The following is a 13,516-nucleotide window of genomic DNA, read 5'->3' on the forward strand; positions in this document are numbered from 1 at the left end:
GACCCGCTTGCGAGCGCTCAGCGCTTGCGACCGGGTCTGAATCAGGCCCTCTGTCCTCAGGACCCAACACAGGTCACGTTTTTGTGGTCACCCAGGATTTGCATAGGTGTATTCATTATTCACTGATACAAAATTCCACAGATGGAACTAATTATTTCACTTGTGATCCTGTGAGGAGACTTGGAAAACATGCACTGTTTGGGGTCCTGAGGACCGAGTTTGAGAACCTGTGCTCTAAACTGTTCTAAAGTCAGATTTTTGGTCGGTTTTGTGTTGGTTTGCAAACGAAACAGTAAATCGCCAAAATTTTTTTACCCCCATATGTGTTTCGTCCATTGCCAACATTCTGTGAAGGCGTTACGCACAGCTATCAAAGCATTCAACACTGTCTTTTGGCGTTACGCACAGCTATCAAAGCATTCAATACTGTCGTTTGGCCCCACTTTTTACCAATTTTAGAAAACGAGCATTTGACCCCCCACGTTGTGCCACTGATTCACTACTTTTATTTTCAGGACTCCACCTTTTTTATTGGCTAATGGATTTAGGGGGATTCTATTCTTTTCTAATGCACAGTGGCACTTGACAGGGATGTCCTCTCTCACCCCTTTTGTTGAATCTCTCTATTGATACTTTATTCAGTAATCTCTAGTCTGTGGGGCCTATTCATGAGGTTAATTATCGGGGTCCAAACGGACCCCAATAATTTACTGACTCGCCGTGGCTACTGGAGCAATCCATCATTGCTCCAGCGCGGTGACATCTGATGCGAAATCAGTGGTCCCTGCGAGCCGCTGCTTCACTGCTCCTTTTCGCAATCTTTTCACTGCTCCTGTTGGAGCAGTGACGGGACTGCGCATGCGTGATCTGCAGGTCAGGCCTGTGCACAACAGCCCCGACATCTGGTGGATGGAGCCGGACATGGGTGGAGGGATTCAAAAGGATCCCTCATCGCAACCCGGACCTTCTTCCCATAGGGAAGGAGCAGGTTGCGATGGAGTTTGGTGCTATCTCTGGTTTTGTAGTTAACACATCCAACTCCACAGGCCTTTCTTTGCACCCACTGGCCGAGCTAGTCTTATTAAAATGGTGACATTCCCTAGATTCTTATACCTACTACAGTCCCTGCCACTTCTGCTAACACAGAGAGATGTTCAACTGCTTAACACTCTGTTTCGAAGTTTCACGTGGCAAGGTAAGCGAATTTAATGGAGGCAGCAACTGTCCACAGTATAACCATGCGCCGTGCGGCTATTTTGTGGTACAGTATTTCCAGTATCCGCAAAGCCACACTTGGAGCCATATTCAATTTGAAGCGAAAAGTCCGTTGCCGGACTTTTTGCCGTCATCTGAGGTTTTTGGGTGTGAAAAGGTATCGTGCTTGTCCCTGCTTATCCCTGTATTCAAATCCAAATCGGGGACCCAGCAAAACTGAAATCAGCTAAAAGTTCTGTCATTTTTGGGGAAATCAGCCAGACACCCCCAAAAAATGCTCTGACATGGGGGATCACTCTGGATACCCCCGAATAGCCCAGCTGAAGGTATTTGGGGTTTTTAAATGGTCTCAATCGGAGCTATATAGCTATATAGTGAAGAATAGCATTTTTTAGGTTTTTTGGGGGAAAATAAGTATTCCCATCAAATTTGGGGTACATGAAAATGGGTACTAGCATATTTTGAAGTTGCTAATGTGAAGTTTTAAAAAACCTGAAAAATCTACCTGCCGCAAACACCTGCAATCAAAAAAACACCTGGGGCATACTTGGGGACCCCCCTGGAGTCTATTTCACTAGTTTTTAAGTTTGTTTCCCAACTTTGTTTTTTTTTTTCACCCCCAAAACAAAGGTACTTTTTTAGGTGTCCGGAACTATTTTTTCTTTTAAAAAAATCGATGCAGTTATCTTTAGCTGGGCTGTCCCATGGGTGCTGGGTGGTTGTTTTTCATTTGTACCCCAAAACCCCAATTTTGCACTTTTTTTCAACACCTATTCATAGGTGAAAACTTATAGGAGGTTTCTATGCATTGAATTTCTGCACCTGCGAAACGTGTCTGGAATTGAATATGGGGATAAGTGGAATCGGCGAAAATGACATCATCGGCGAAAAAGTTTATCCGAAAACGGGTTATCGCAGCCTAATTGAATACGGCCCTTAATTGTGGCACATACTGAGGCAGAAATATCATTTAAATCAGCATGAATCTATATTTTTGCAATTCTTGTGGAATCCTGAATTCCAACACGGTGAGGTTATTTTTCCATTCACCAAATTTTCTCATGAGGGGGTGACTATGATTGGAGGCCCGATAGATTCACGTACCAAACGCCCACCGACATGCGTAATACGCATGCGTGAACCAGTCAGTGCGGCCGAAAATCGTTTGTTCGCTAAATAGCGAATGCCTGCTATTTTGAGTGACAGAATGAGGCGTATGTGGGTGGTAAAAGGGGAAGGTGCTTGAAAACAGGGAGTGGAGATCCGAACGCAGGCGTGCTTAAAGGCGTTTTAAGGGTGTGCATAATTAATACAGCAGCGTCATTGACCACGTCACTGGGTTATTTTATAGCCAGAACTGCTCGCAAGATTGTGGTAGCAAAAACCAACCACAAGAATAGCGAGCAGTTCATACGCTGGTCAATGTACTCGATTAATCTAATAAATAGCGGACATGACGTAGGATGCGAGCGGCCAGGGGGCGTATTTTTACAAAAAACGACCGCAAGTTTTGTTCGCTCGTTCAGACCTAGAGGCATGAACAGACCGCAAAGAGCGAACGGTTCATTTGAATAGCCACCCCTATTTTCTGGACGAACGACCGCAAATAGCGTCCGGCTCTGAATCAGGCCCTTAGGGCCCGATTCACTTCCAGTCTACTGCGATAGTATGCTAATCATTTGTGATCGCTATGCCGTCACAGCACAACATAAGGACACCCACTTTACCTTACACACATCCGTATTACTTTGCAAGACTTGAAACCATCGGTAACATCGAGTACCATCGCAGCCTCACGCACACTCGCATAAGCTCTGACCTTACTCAGGAACTGCTAACTTCATCACACGCTATGCGTACTCAAGCTGCGCACGGCATTGCAGTGGATAATTTATGCACCCCCTGCAATGGCGTTTAACGCCCTGGCACGCCTGCGTTTCGCCGACCACCCCCTTCACCTCCCTCAAACGTCCTGTCAATCATTCTGCGATGGGTCTGCGTAGTCACTGCGATCGCAGTCCTGATCGCAGTGGCTGGTTGGCGCACGCGCACTGCGATGCATGCGCATAATGAAACAATTGGCCGTTTGCGTGCGTAATCGCAGTTGCGATCAGTAACGAATCAGGCCCTTAATACCTCGCGTAATAGTTTTACCTGCGGCTCAATATCGATAAGCCTATTTTTCACCTCATAGACAATTTATGGCGGGCATGTCAACTTTCCATTCTTGTTCTCACTGTCAAGGCCCACACACAGACCTAAGTCATGACTTTTGGAGTTGTCCCTTCCTTCGAGTTTTTTGGTTGCACTTGCAAGTAAGGGAATTTGCCTTAGATAACTTAGTGAACTATGGGCCTGATTCAGAGCCACTCGTAAGCGGCCGCTCGTTCATTCCGAGCAATGTTTGCCCAACTGCGCATGCGTACGGATCGTAATACGCATGCGCGAACCAGTCAGTGCGGCCGAAAATCGTTTGTTCGCTAAATAGCGAATGCATGCTATTTTGAGTGACAGGAGGAGGCGTATGTGGGTGGTAACAGGGGAAGGTGCTTGAAAACGAGGAGTGAAGATCCGAATGCAGGCGTGCTTAAAGGTCAAAACGGGCGTTTTATGGGTGTGCATAATTAATACAGCAGCGTCATTGACCACGTCACTGGGTTATTTTATAGTCAGAACTGCTCGCAAGATTGGGGTAGGAAAAACCAACCACAAGAATAGCGAGCAGTTCATACGCTGGTCGATGTACTCGATTAATCTAATAAATAGCGGACATGACGTAGGATGCGAGCGGCCAGGGGGCGTAGTTATTCAACGACCGCAAGTTTTGTTCGCTCGTTCAGACATAGAGGCGTGAACAGACCGCAAAGAGCGAACGGTTCATTTGAATAGCCACCCCTTTTTTCTGAACGAACGACCGCAAATAGCGTCCGGCTCTGAATCAGGCCCTATCTTCCTTTAACCAGTGAATGGGCCTCTTTGGTATACTGCCTAGTGGTCAAAGGGTTGAGCGAGGAAGTAAAAAAAGACTACTTTTTATCAGACTTGAATAAGTGTAGAGCACCCCACCCTCATTATATTTAAATATGGATTGGCTTGAAATCTGGTTAAATAAGGAGACTAACACCTCGAAATTTTTCAGCACATGGGAGAGTTATATAACTGGGATGCAGTCAGGAAGCCGACGGTTTAAATGCCGACCGCCAGCTTCCCAACTGCCTAATCCCAGCAGGGGTCTAATGATAGGCATTGAAATCCCAATGGGCGGAGGGTGCGGACAGCCGTGGGTGGGGGGGAGTTAGGTTAGGGGCTTCCGGGGGGGATTTAGGGTTAGACACCCCCTCGGGAGGGTTAAGTTTAGGCTGCGGGGAAGGGGTGGTTAGGTTTAGGCACTTACAGGGGGGGGGAGTTAGGGTTAGGCACTTGGGGGGGAAATTTAGGGTTAGGCACCCCTAAGGGAGGGTTAGGGGGGGTAGGATTAGTAATAGTAAAAATACTTCTGTTGCCGGTCTTCCGGCATCGGGATTTGAACATGTGTCCGGCGGTATTTCATACCGATTATGTCCAGACTTTAAACAGAGGATACATGACTCTCTCTAACATACCCAGTGGTATGGCCTCCAGCAGCTCTCCAACGACCCTCTGATTCTCCTGGATCCAAAGATTAAATCTATTAGTTCTCCTTCAGGCCCTCAAGCATCTAGCCCCACCTCGCGACTCTTACTCTTAATATTCATTGTTACTTCCTGTAATTATTTCTACCCCCCTTACAGGTCCCTCATTCCAACTGACTATTTACAGTTATTGTGTCTACTTGTTATTGCATATTATATACCAGAGATGTGACAGGGCTTCACGGTGACTTGTTCAGGCCACACCCCCCCGACGCATGTCGTCATAAAGTCATGCTGAGGGGGCACAGCTGCCAATGCCGGTAAGGACATGCCCCCGGGGTGCTGTACAGGCTGCTGGCTGCATGTCTGGAACTTCCAATGGACTCTCCGGCAGCGATTCAGCAGTGACACCCTGCTGGCCAGATGCAGGGGCAGCGTCGATTCCACCCACAGAGCACTGCGGCACCGCTGCTATATATAATCCTATGTACGATTTTTGGCTTTATCATAGTAACCTTGAATGACTCTTCATTCTTTTTGCTTTTCATGTGACATTTTGCACGTATATATATGTAATGTAAAGTGTTGTTTCAATTAAATTATTGAAAAAAAATAAAATAAAAGGCAAAACCAGCTTGGTTTTATCGTTTAAGTGATTGTCCATTTAAAACATTGGCCAGACTCGTTGTGATCTCGCCTATTCCTGCAATTCACAGCAGGCTATTATATTATTTACCCCTCTGTCTAGGTGCCAAAATACTACATAACCTTGTAGAGATTGAGCATGTACAACAATCTTATGGTTATGGTATTGATTATAGGGCCTGATTCAGACCCGGTCGCGAGCGCTGAGTGCTCGCAACCGGGTCGATGCTGGCCCAGCGCGCATGCGCACGACGGAGCCGGCTCCGTCGTGCACATGCGTGAGACCCGGATAGCGACGGGCAATCCGTCGCTCCGGGTCTCACACCAAAGGGGGCGTGCTGTCGATGTTGAGTGACAGCATGCCCCCTTTGGTGGGCGGGCCGGGGATGGCTGCCCAGACGGAGGCGTTCCCATGAGAACGCCTACCGTCTGGGGGCAGCCCCACTGACATCACAAATGATGCCAGTGGTAGAGCTTTCGGCTCAAACGGCCACGAGACCCTACCACAAGGGTCTCGTCGCAAGCCCGATGGTCTTGACCATCGCGACCATCTTCCTGGCCGCTCGCATTAGCTGTGGGTGGCAACCCACAGCAATGCGAGCGGCCAGGAGGCCGCTTCATAAAAAAAGATGCACTGATTCAGAGCAAGCTCTGTCAGAGCGTCCGGCTCTGAATCAGGTCCATAGTGTGTTATTTTGTCAACTGTTGTCCTGTTTAAGTAGCACTACCTTAATATAGCTTACACAGTGACTGGACAACAAGAATGCATGTAGTAGCCTGAAATGGACAGAAGATGGGGCTCTTATATGTCTTGTCTTCCACAGCATTGGTCAGTAATAGAGATATTACATATATTACCATTGAAGTTGTAGTTTTAACTTAACCACTTGTCTGATACGACTGTGTCAGAAGAGTCCACCCGCAGTTCTGCACACCCGGCCGTACCCTCTGTACCCTAGGCAACCCACCCTCAGGTTTCTCTTCTCAGTTGGCAAACAGAAGGGCCTTACAGGATCCAGGGGGGCAATGCTGTAACAGGGCTGCACAGTGTCCTGTGCTGGCCCCGCGACACTGCCGCAGCGATAGTGGCTACAGGATGCCGTTCCAGGTACCCTACTAGCCAGAAGCAAGGGCCGTGGGCAGCGGCAGAACCGCCCACAGAGCATTGCGCTCTGTGTGTGACGGCACTGCTGTCACACCCCTAGTTATGGCCCTGCAGGGGAGGGACCATCAGGACGTCCCCTCCCCCGGGTAACGCCCACAACTGCTGGCAGCAGTGGAGCTGTACATCAGGCAGGAAGAGAGCAGTGACTCAGTGGCAGCAGCCTCCCCCCAGCCCAGCACACGCTGCTGTGTGCCAGACTGAAGAAGGTCTTGCGATCCTGCAGTCTCTTTTCCTGCCTGATGTGTCGCTGTGCTACTATGGGAATCAATCGGGAAACCGGCTGATGTAAGCCTGACAGCCGGCTTCCCGATTGCTTTATCCCGGCGAGGGTTAAACGACAGGCATCTAAATCTAGACGCCTGTCATTTTCCCGACGCCGGGAGACAGGCGCCCGGCATCCCGATCGAAGGGATGCCAGGCGCCGTGAGCGGACAGCCGTGCTGGGGGGGGGGGTTAGGTTTAGGGCTCCCGGGGGAGACTTAGGGTTAGGCACACCCCCAGGATTGTTAGGGTTAGGCTAGGGGAAGGGTAGGGTTAGGCACCCCCCCGGGGGGAGGTTAGGGATAGGCACCCCCCCGGGGGACTTAGGTTTAGGCAGCGGGGAAGGGGGGGTTAGGTTTAGGCACTTAGAGGGGGGACTAGGGTTAGGCACAGGGGGGGAGGTTAGGAATAGGCACCCCTAAGGAGGGTTAGGGGGGTTAGGTTAGGTTAGTTTGTACTTACCTAGGGACGATCAGGATTTCCAGCGCTGTCGGGCTGCTGCTGCCGGGATCTCTGGATCTGTCGGACTGACGCTGCCGGGAATCGAGTTGCCAGCCATGCATCAGCCGGTATTTCATACCGAATGCGCTACTATATAGCAGCCAGGGGTAGTGGGCAGGAAAGAAGTGTTACGGGGGTCGTCTTGATTGCTCAGGTAGCTCAGGGCAATTGCACCTTTCCTTCTCTGACCGGGCCACACACAGACTGTGATTGGTGAGCACCCCCTGCTGCTGGAACACTAGATTTTTTTTTTTTCCCTGTATAAAATTATTTTTTCCATATTAGTTAATAAATTATACTGAATCAGGTTTAAATAGTTATTATTTACGTAATTTGATGATAAAACAATCAACAATTTTGGGTACATTTTTTGAAATACATATTAGCCAGTTAAGTGATTAAAGGGGATAAAACCAACCACAGGGATTCCGGCGCTTATAATGCCAGTGCCAGAATCCCGACACTTGTCAGAATCCCGGTGCCGGCATCCCGAAGGTAAGTAGCGGGGTTAGGGGAGAGGTTAAGGTTAGGCACAGGGTTAGGGTTAGCAGAGGCCTCACTTACCTGGGTGACACCCGGTGTGGCTGAATTGAGTTATTTTACAAAAGGGGGCATGGCTTTGTGGGAAGCAGTGTGGCCTTTTCCCGTGAAGCCACGTCCCCTTATGTGTGCCAATCTTGGGGCGTTACCGCCCCCCGTTCTCGACACACAATGGGCTTCCCCAGTGCTCCTGCAGCTGCTAGCAGCCCACAGTCTCTCCCCTGCCTCTCTCCATGTCCTGGCGTCAAGGTGACACCATCTGACGGGGTGACACTAAATTAGCAGAGCAGCTCTGTTATTTTGGTGTCACCCCCCTCGGATTATGTCACCCAGTGCGGCCTGCACCCCCCTAGTGATGCCAGTGAGGGTAAGGTACTAAGGGGGGAGCATTAGGGTACGGGGAGGGGGAGGTTAGGTTTAGGCATTAGGAGGGTGGTTAGGTTTAGGCACTAGGAAGGGAGGGTTAGGGAGAGGGGAGGGTTAGGACACCGACCGGCAGGTGTCGGTAACCTAACTCTTTCAGGATGCTGTCGTCGGGATTCTGACTGCCGGGATCCCGAGTGTTGGCATCCTGTACCCAACATGGTTAAAGAATAGAACAACAATCTGATAAAAGTGGGTGTAATAGATGCAGTATGGAAGGAAGGTGGGATGAAGAAGGATGGACAACGAGGCTTTCCCCAATTACATTATATTTAGCTACAGTATTTTATGGCACTGTGGAAGTTATAAAAAATGACTGTACATTTCACAATGGTTGTTCATTTTCATGATACATTTTACAGGCTTTTGACAAGCTGGGAGACATGGAGACTTACCTGAAACACCTGAAGATGCACAATCTAAGTTTGCCTGAACTGTCATCCAAGCAAAAGGAAGCAGAAGATGAGATTGGAAAGTGTACCTCTGATGCCTTCCACAAGGGGCAGACTCTTGTCCAGAAATCCCCATTCAGGTCAGCTTCTTTTGAATTCCGTTAATGGTAGCCAAGCGCATTCAGATCCGGTAGTGCGGCCTGATCACATAACTGGGACGGTTTCCAGTTTGGCCATCCACATTGTGGGTAAATAACTCAGATCCAGCTGTTAGAATATTAGTGTCATAATTCGTGCCAGGATCAGAGAGATGCACAATATTCTCAGTAAGTCCACTTCTAAACTGACCAAATAGCATGATGTCACTCACACCTTCAGATGTATGGCAATCAGCATTAGATTGCAGGGCTGTGGGAGGTCGGTGATTGTGTCCAGGAGCTTTATAAGGTGATCCATATATTGGCGGATACAGCATTCAACATGTCTGTTATTTGTGACCAATTGGTGACTTTTCTGCCTGACGTTAGCCTGACCTCAGACAGTCTATTTTGTTTGCCGTCACCCTGATCTCGGATTGTTATTGAACTCTCTTGCTTGTTGCCAGCACTGACCTCTTACTGTAATTGTGTTTTTGTATGATGTTAGTCGCCTGCTTGTTTATGGTTATTGTTATTTGCTGCCTGACTCAGCCCTGTTCTGGCTGTTGTACTATTCTTATGCACTGTGTTCCCAACAGGGGCGTTTCTAGAGAGGAGGGGGCCCGTGTGCAGTCTCCGACACGGGCCCCCATCTCTCCACCCGGCGGCCGGCAGCGCATTGAGCTGTGCGCGGCCAGCGCCGGAGTTATAGACTCTGGGCACCAGAGTGTGCCCAGAGTCTATAGTGTATGCACAGATCACCGGGAAAATGGCCCGACGGCCATGTTCCCTGTACTGCGCATGCGCAAACGACGGGAAAATGGGCGCCGCATCCATTTTCCAGTCGTTTTACAGCGCCGGGCGCCAGCGCCGATGTGGGACTCCGAAGAGGTAAGTAATATTATGGGTGCAGGGTGTGCGGTGCGGGGCCCCCCTGGATCCAGGAGCCCGTGTTCCCCGCACACTCTGCACCCATTATAGATACGCCCCTGGTTCCCAAGCTGTCAGTTTGCGCTGACTTTTCATGTTACCTCACAGATGTTCCTGTATTGTGATTGTTCAGTGTTAGTTATCCTATCTGTCTCATATACTACCTGCTATTGTACCGGTTTGCACATTATGCTCTATGGCAGGGGTGGGGAACCTTTTTTCTGCCGAGGGCCATTTTGATATATATAACATTATTCGCGGGCCTAGTGCAGGCCACGCCACTCCATGTAAAGTCACATGGGGGCTAGGCCTTAATTGACAGTAATTACAGCAATGCCCGGATCATCCTGGGGATGCTACGGGAAGCTGTAAGGGCAGCGGTGTGACCGTCTGAAGCATCCTAATAGTGCTCCAGGGGGCACTTCTGCATAGATTCTGGCTGCAGGGTGCCATTCTAGGCACCCTGCTAGCCAAATGAGACTATCAGAAAAAAGCTCCAAGGGTCAGACCAAATGGTTACGGGGGCCTTATACGGCCCCCGGGCCTGAGGTTCCCCCATCCCTGCTCTATGGGAATGCTATAGGTAAATGCTGGGTGCTGGGGGTGTGGTATAGTTTGTAGACATTCAGAATGACTGTATCACATGGGGACTGGTCAGCACAGTCTGCCAATGGCTGCATCAAAAGAGTGATCAACTAGATATTGTGAGATGGATTATAATAATCAATTTGTTCGGACACTTTTGTATTACATGCAGGTTGACGTTGGAATAATTTGCTTATTGTATGATAATAATAATATGATGTATGATGTAGAAATGCTCAAATTTGGACCATTCCATGTGTGGCCAGCTTAAGGGCTAGGAAGGGCTAGTGAGCGGGTTGCAAGAGGGTCAGGTGTTAATATAACACCTACAACTTTAATCAGACCTGACATTGTGACAGCCTACGCATTTATGGGAAGGGTAAACACAGTAGAAGGTCCGATTACATTTTTCTAATATCTTACCCCCTAGTGGAGTTGTTGTTCATAGCAACCAATTAAATTCTACTTATCATTTATCTAGCACATCCTAGAAGATAATAGCTAGAATCTGAATGGTTGCTATGGGCAACATCTCCACTTCTGAAAACCCGCACTTTTGTAAATATACCCCCTATGGTCTATAATGGTTTACCAAGTAACTCTCAAGCTCCGTACACACAAAGCGATCAGACAACGATCAGATATTGTTGTCTGTTCGTCCTGCATTTGCTTCATGTTCGATATCGAACATCCAGCACATGCACCAACCCCCAAATGACTATAACGACCCGGGATCAATGATCGCGGGTCCCTATAGTAACCAGGCCAACCTGGTCGGTATCGACCAGGTTGGCCTCAATGCACGGGCGATGGTCGATATCGACCATTCGTGCCCGCGCATCAACCATAGTTTGGGAGTCGGAAGGGCCCAAAAACAGGACGATATGAACGATAATTATATGATCGACATCGTTATCGTTCCTATCGACTTGTTATATCTGACGGTGTGTACATACCTTTAAAGTGTATAAAATAAATGCTTACCAAACAACTGTTTATAAAGGTGTAATAATTTAGAATAATAATAACTGATTTTTTTTTTCTAATTTACAAAAATATATGAAAATATTTCCGGAAGCTTATTACAACTGTGAATATTGCAGGTAAAGCTGTGCTTATGGGAAGGGGGGAGAATATTTTCATGTGCCCAGCTGCCTTCCTGCTCTCTGCAAGGGATAATAATTGAGAATAATAACTAGCACACAGCTCTGCAGGAAGTGTAAAGTGATGTAAAACATATCAAGAGTTGTGACAGTGTGAGAGTACTTGGATTTTAGGTTTAATTCAGCTTTTAGTGTCTCTCCGGATTCTGAAACATTTCGGCAATGCGGTCTGCCCCGTACACATGCAATCTATATTCCTTTGCAACATTTGGAAACAAACAGATGAAATATAGTTCTCTCCTGTGACAAGCACAGCGGTATAAAATATTTATATCATCATTTCTGAAGTCATGTGAAAATACTGCATTAGATGCTGACACGTCAAAATAGTAAAACTCAACACTACTTTTTTTCAGTATAATGTCTGACAGTATTTATTTTATATGCAAGTTAATTCATTCTCTTTAAACACATACATTATTCTTACCCGGCTTTCCAAATGTCTAGTGGTAGATTTACAAAAGCCGTCACTTCTCTGCAGTGGCGTCACAAGGGGGGTGGGGGCAGCACCTGTGTGCAGGGCCGTAGCTAGGGTAGTGCGGCCGGTGCCATGGCACAGGGCACCACAGGGCAGGGGGCGCTGTTTGGGCCTGTCAAATTTCTGTTTATTATCATTCTCACTTGTAGCTTCCTCTTATTTCATCCCCAGCATCTCCTGGCTGCCCCTATCTCTTACCTGGCCCTTCCCCATGAGGCAATTCCCCTTTTTTGGGTGCATTATGTCCCTTTGAAAAATGAGGGGGCGCCAATACTTTTTCTGGCACAGGGCACCAAAAAGTCTAGCTACTGCTCTTCCTGGGTGTCACCCGCCGAGGGGTGACACCAAAGTGCCGACTCCCCCTCGGTGACAGGAGCCGAGTGCTGCACTGTAGCATTACGTGCAGCACTCGGCTCCTGACACAGTGAGGGAGCCGGTACTGCACACAGAGTGGTCCCCGGGGGGCAGTACGCACCTCTGGGACCCTGAAGTGCCAAAACAGGGGTTCAGCCCTCGAGGCCCCACCCCAAACCCGCGAGGCCCCACCCCTTTTTTGCCAGTGTACAAAGCTCCCCGCACCTGGTGTCAACACAGGTAGGGGTGCCACTGCTTCTCTGCAAGTTTAAGCAGGATATTTAAAATGGCAATGTCTTGCTTTCAGTACTTGCCATTTTAAATTTCCTGCTTAAACATGCAGGTAAGAGGAGGCTTGCTTAGTACATTTATTCCTTGGTTGTTATGGGAACTTCTCACGCACAAATTTATGTACTTAGCCTAGGAGAGAAATAAAGGGGACGGAGATAAAGTACCAACCAATCAGCTCCTAACTGTCACTTTACAGTCTTTCGGGTCTATTTATTAAGCCTTGTATGGAGATAAAGTGAATGGAGATAAAGTACCAGCCAATCAGCTCCTAACTGGCATGTCACAGGCTGTGTTTGAAAAATGACAGGAGCTGATTGGTTAGTACTTCATCCCTGTCCACTTTACCTCTCTCCAAGGCTTAGTACATAGGCCCTCATTCAGAGCCGCTCGTTAGCGGCAGTACGCTCGTTCCGAGCGATGTTTGCACATCTGCGCATGCGTACGCGTATGCGAACCGGTCAGTGCGGCCGAAAATCCTTTGTACGCTATATAGCGAGTGCCTGCTATTTTGAGTGACAGAATGAGGCGTATGTGGGTGGTAACAGGGGAAGGTGCTTGAAAATGGGGAGTGGAGATCCGAACGCAGGCGTGCTTAAAGGTCAAAACGGGCGTTTTATGGGTGTGTATATTTAAAACAGCAGCGTCATTGACCAGGTCACTGGGTTATTTTATAGCCAGAACTGCACGCAAATTTGTGGTAGCAAACACCAACCACAAGAATAGCGATCAGTTCATACGCTGGTCGATGTACTCGATTAATCTAATAAATAGCGGACATGACGTAGGATGCGTGCGGCCAGGGGGCGTTTTTAACAAATAAACGAG

General features: G+C 48.2%; 1 protein-coding gene across 1 annotated transcript in view; it reads left to right on the forward strand.

Annotated features, from left to right (window-relative positions):
* Positions 1-13,516, forward strand: part of CCDC141 (coiled-coil domain containing 141) — a 284,239-nt gene that overhangs the window by 143,677 nt on the left and 127,046 nt on the right. Inside the window, exon 8 of the mRNA XM_088461203.1 lies at positions 8,724-8,893. Coding sequence (XP_088317329.1) covers positions 8,724-8,893 — 170 coding nt within the window. The remainder of the gene's footprint in view (positions 1-8,723; positions 8,894-13,516) is intronic.

The sequence above is a fragment of the Taudactylus pleione genome, unplaced genomic scaffold (assembly GCF_031769625.1).
Source record: "Taudactylus pleione unplaced genomic scaffold, aTauple2 ptg001027l, whole genome shotgun sequence".
Classification (NCBI taxonomy): Eukaryota; Metazoa; Chordata; class Amphibia; order Anura; family Myobatrachidae; genus Taudactylus; species Taudactylus pleione.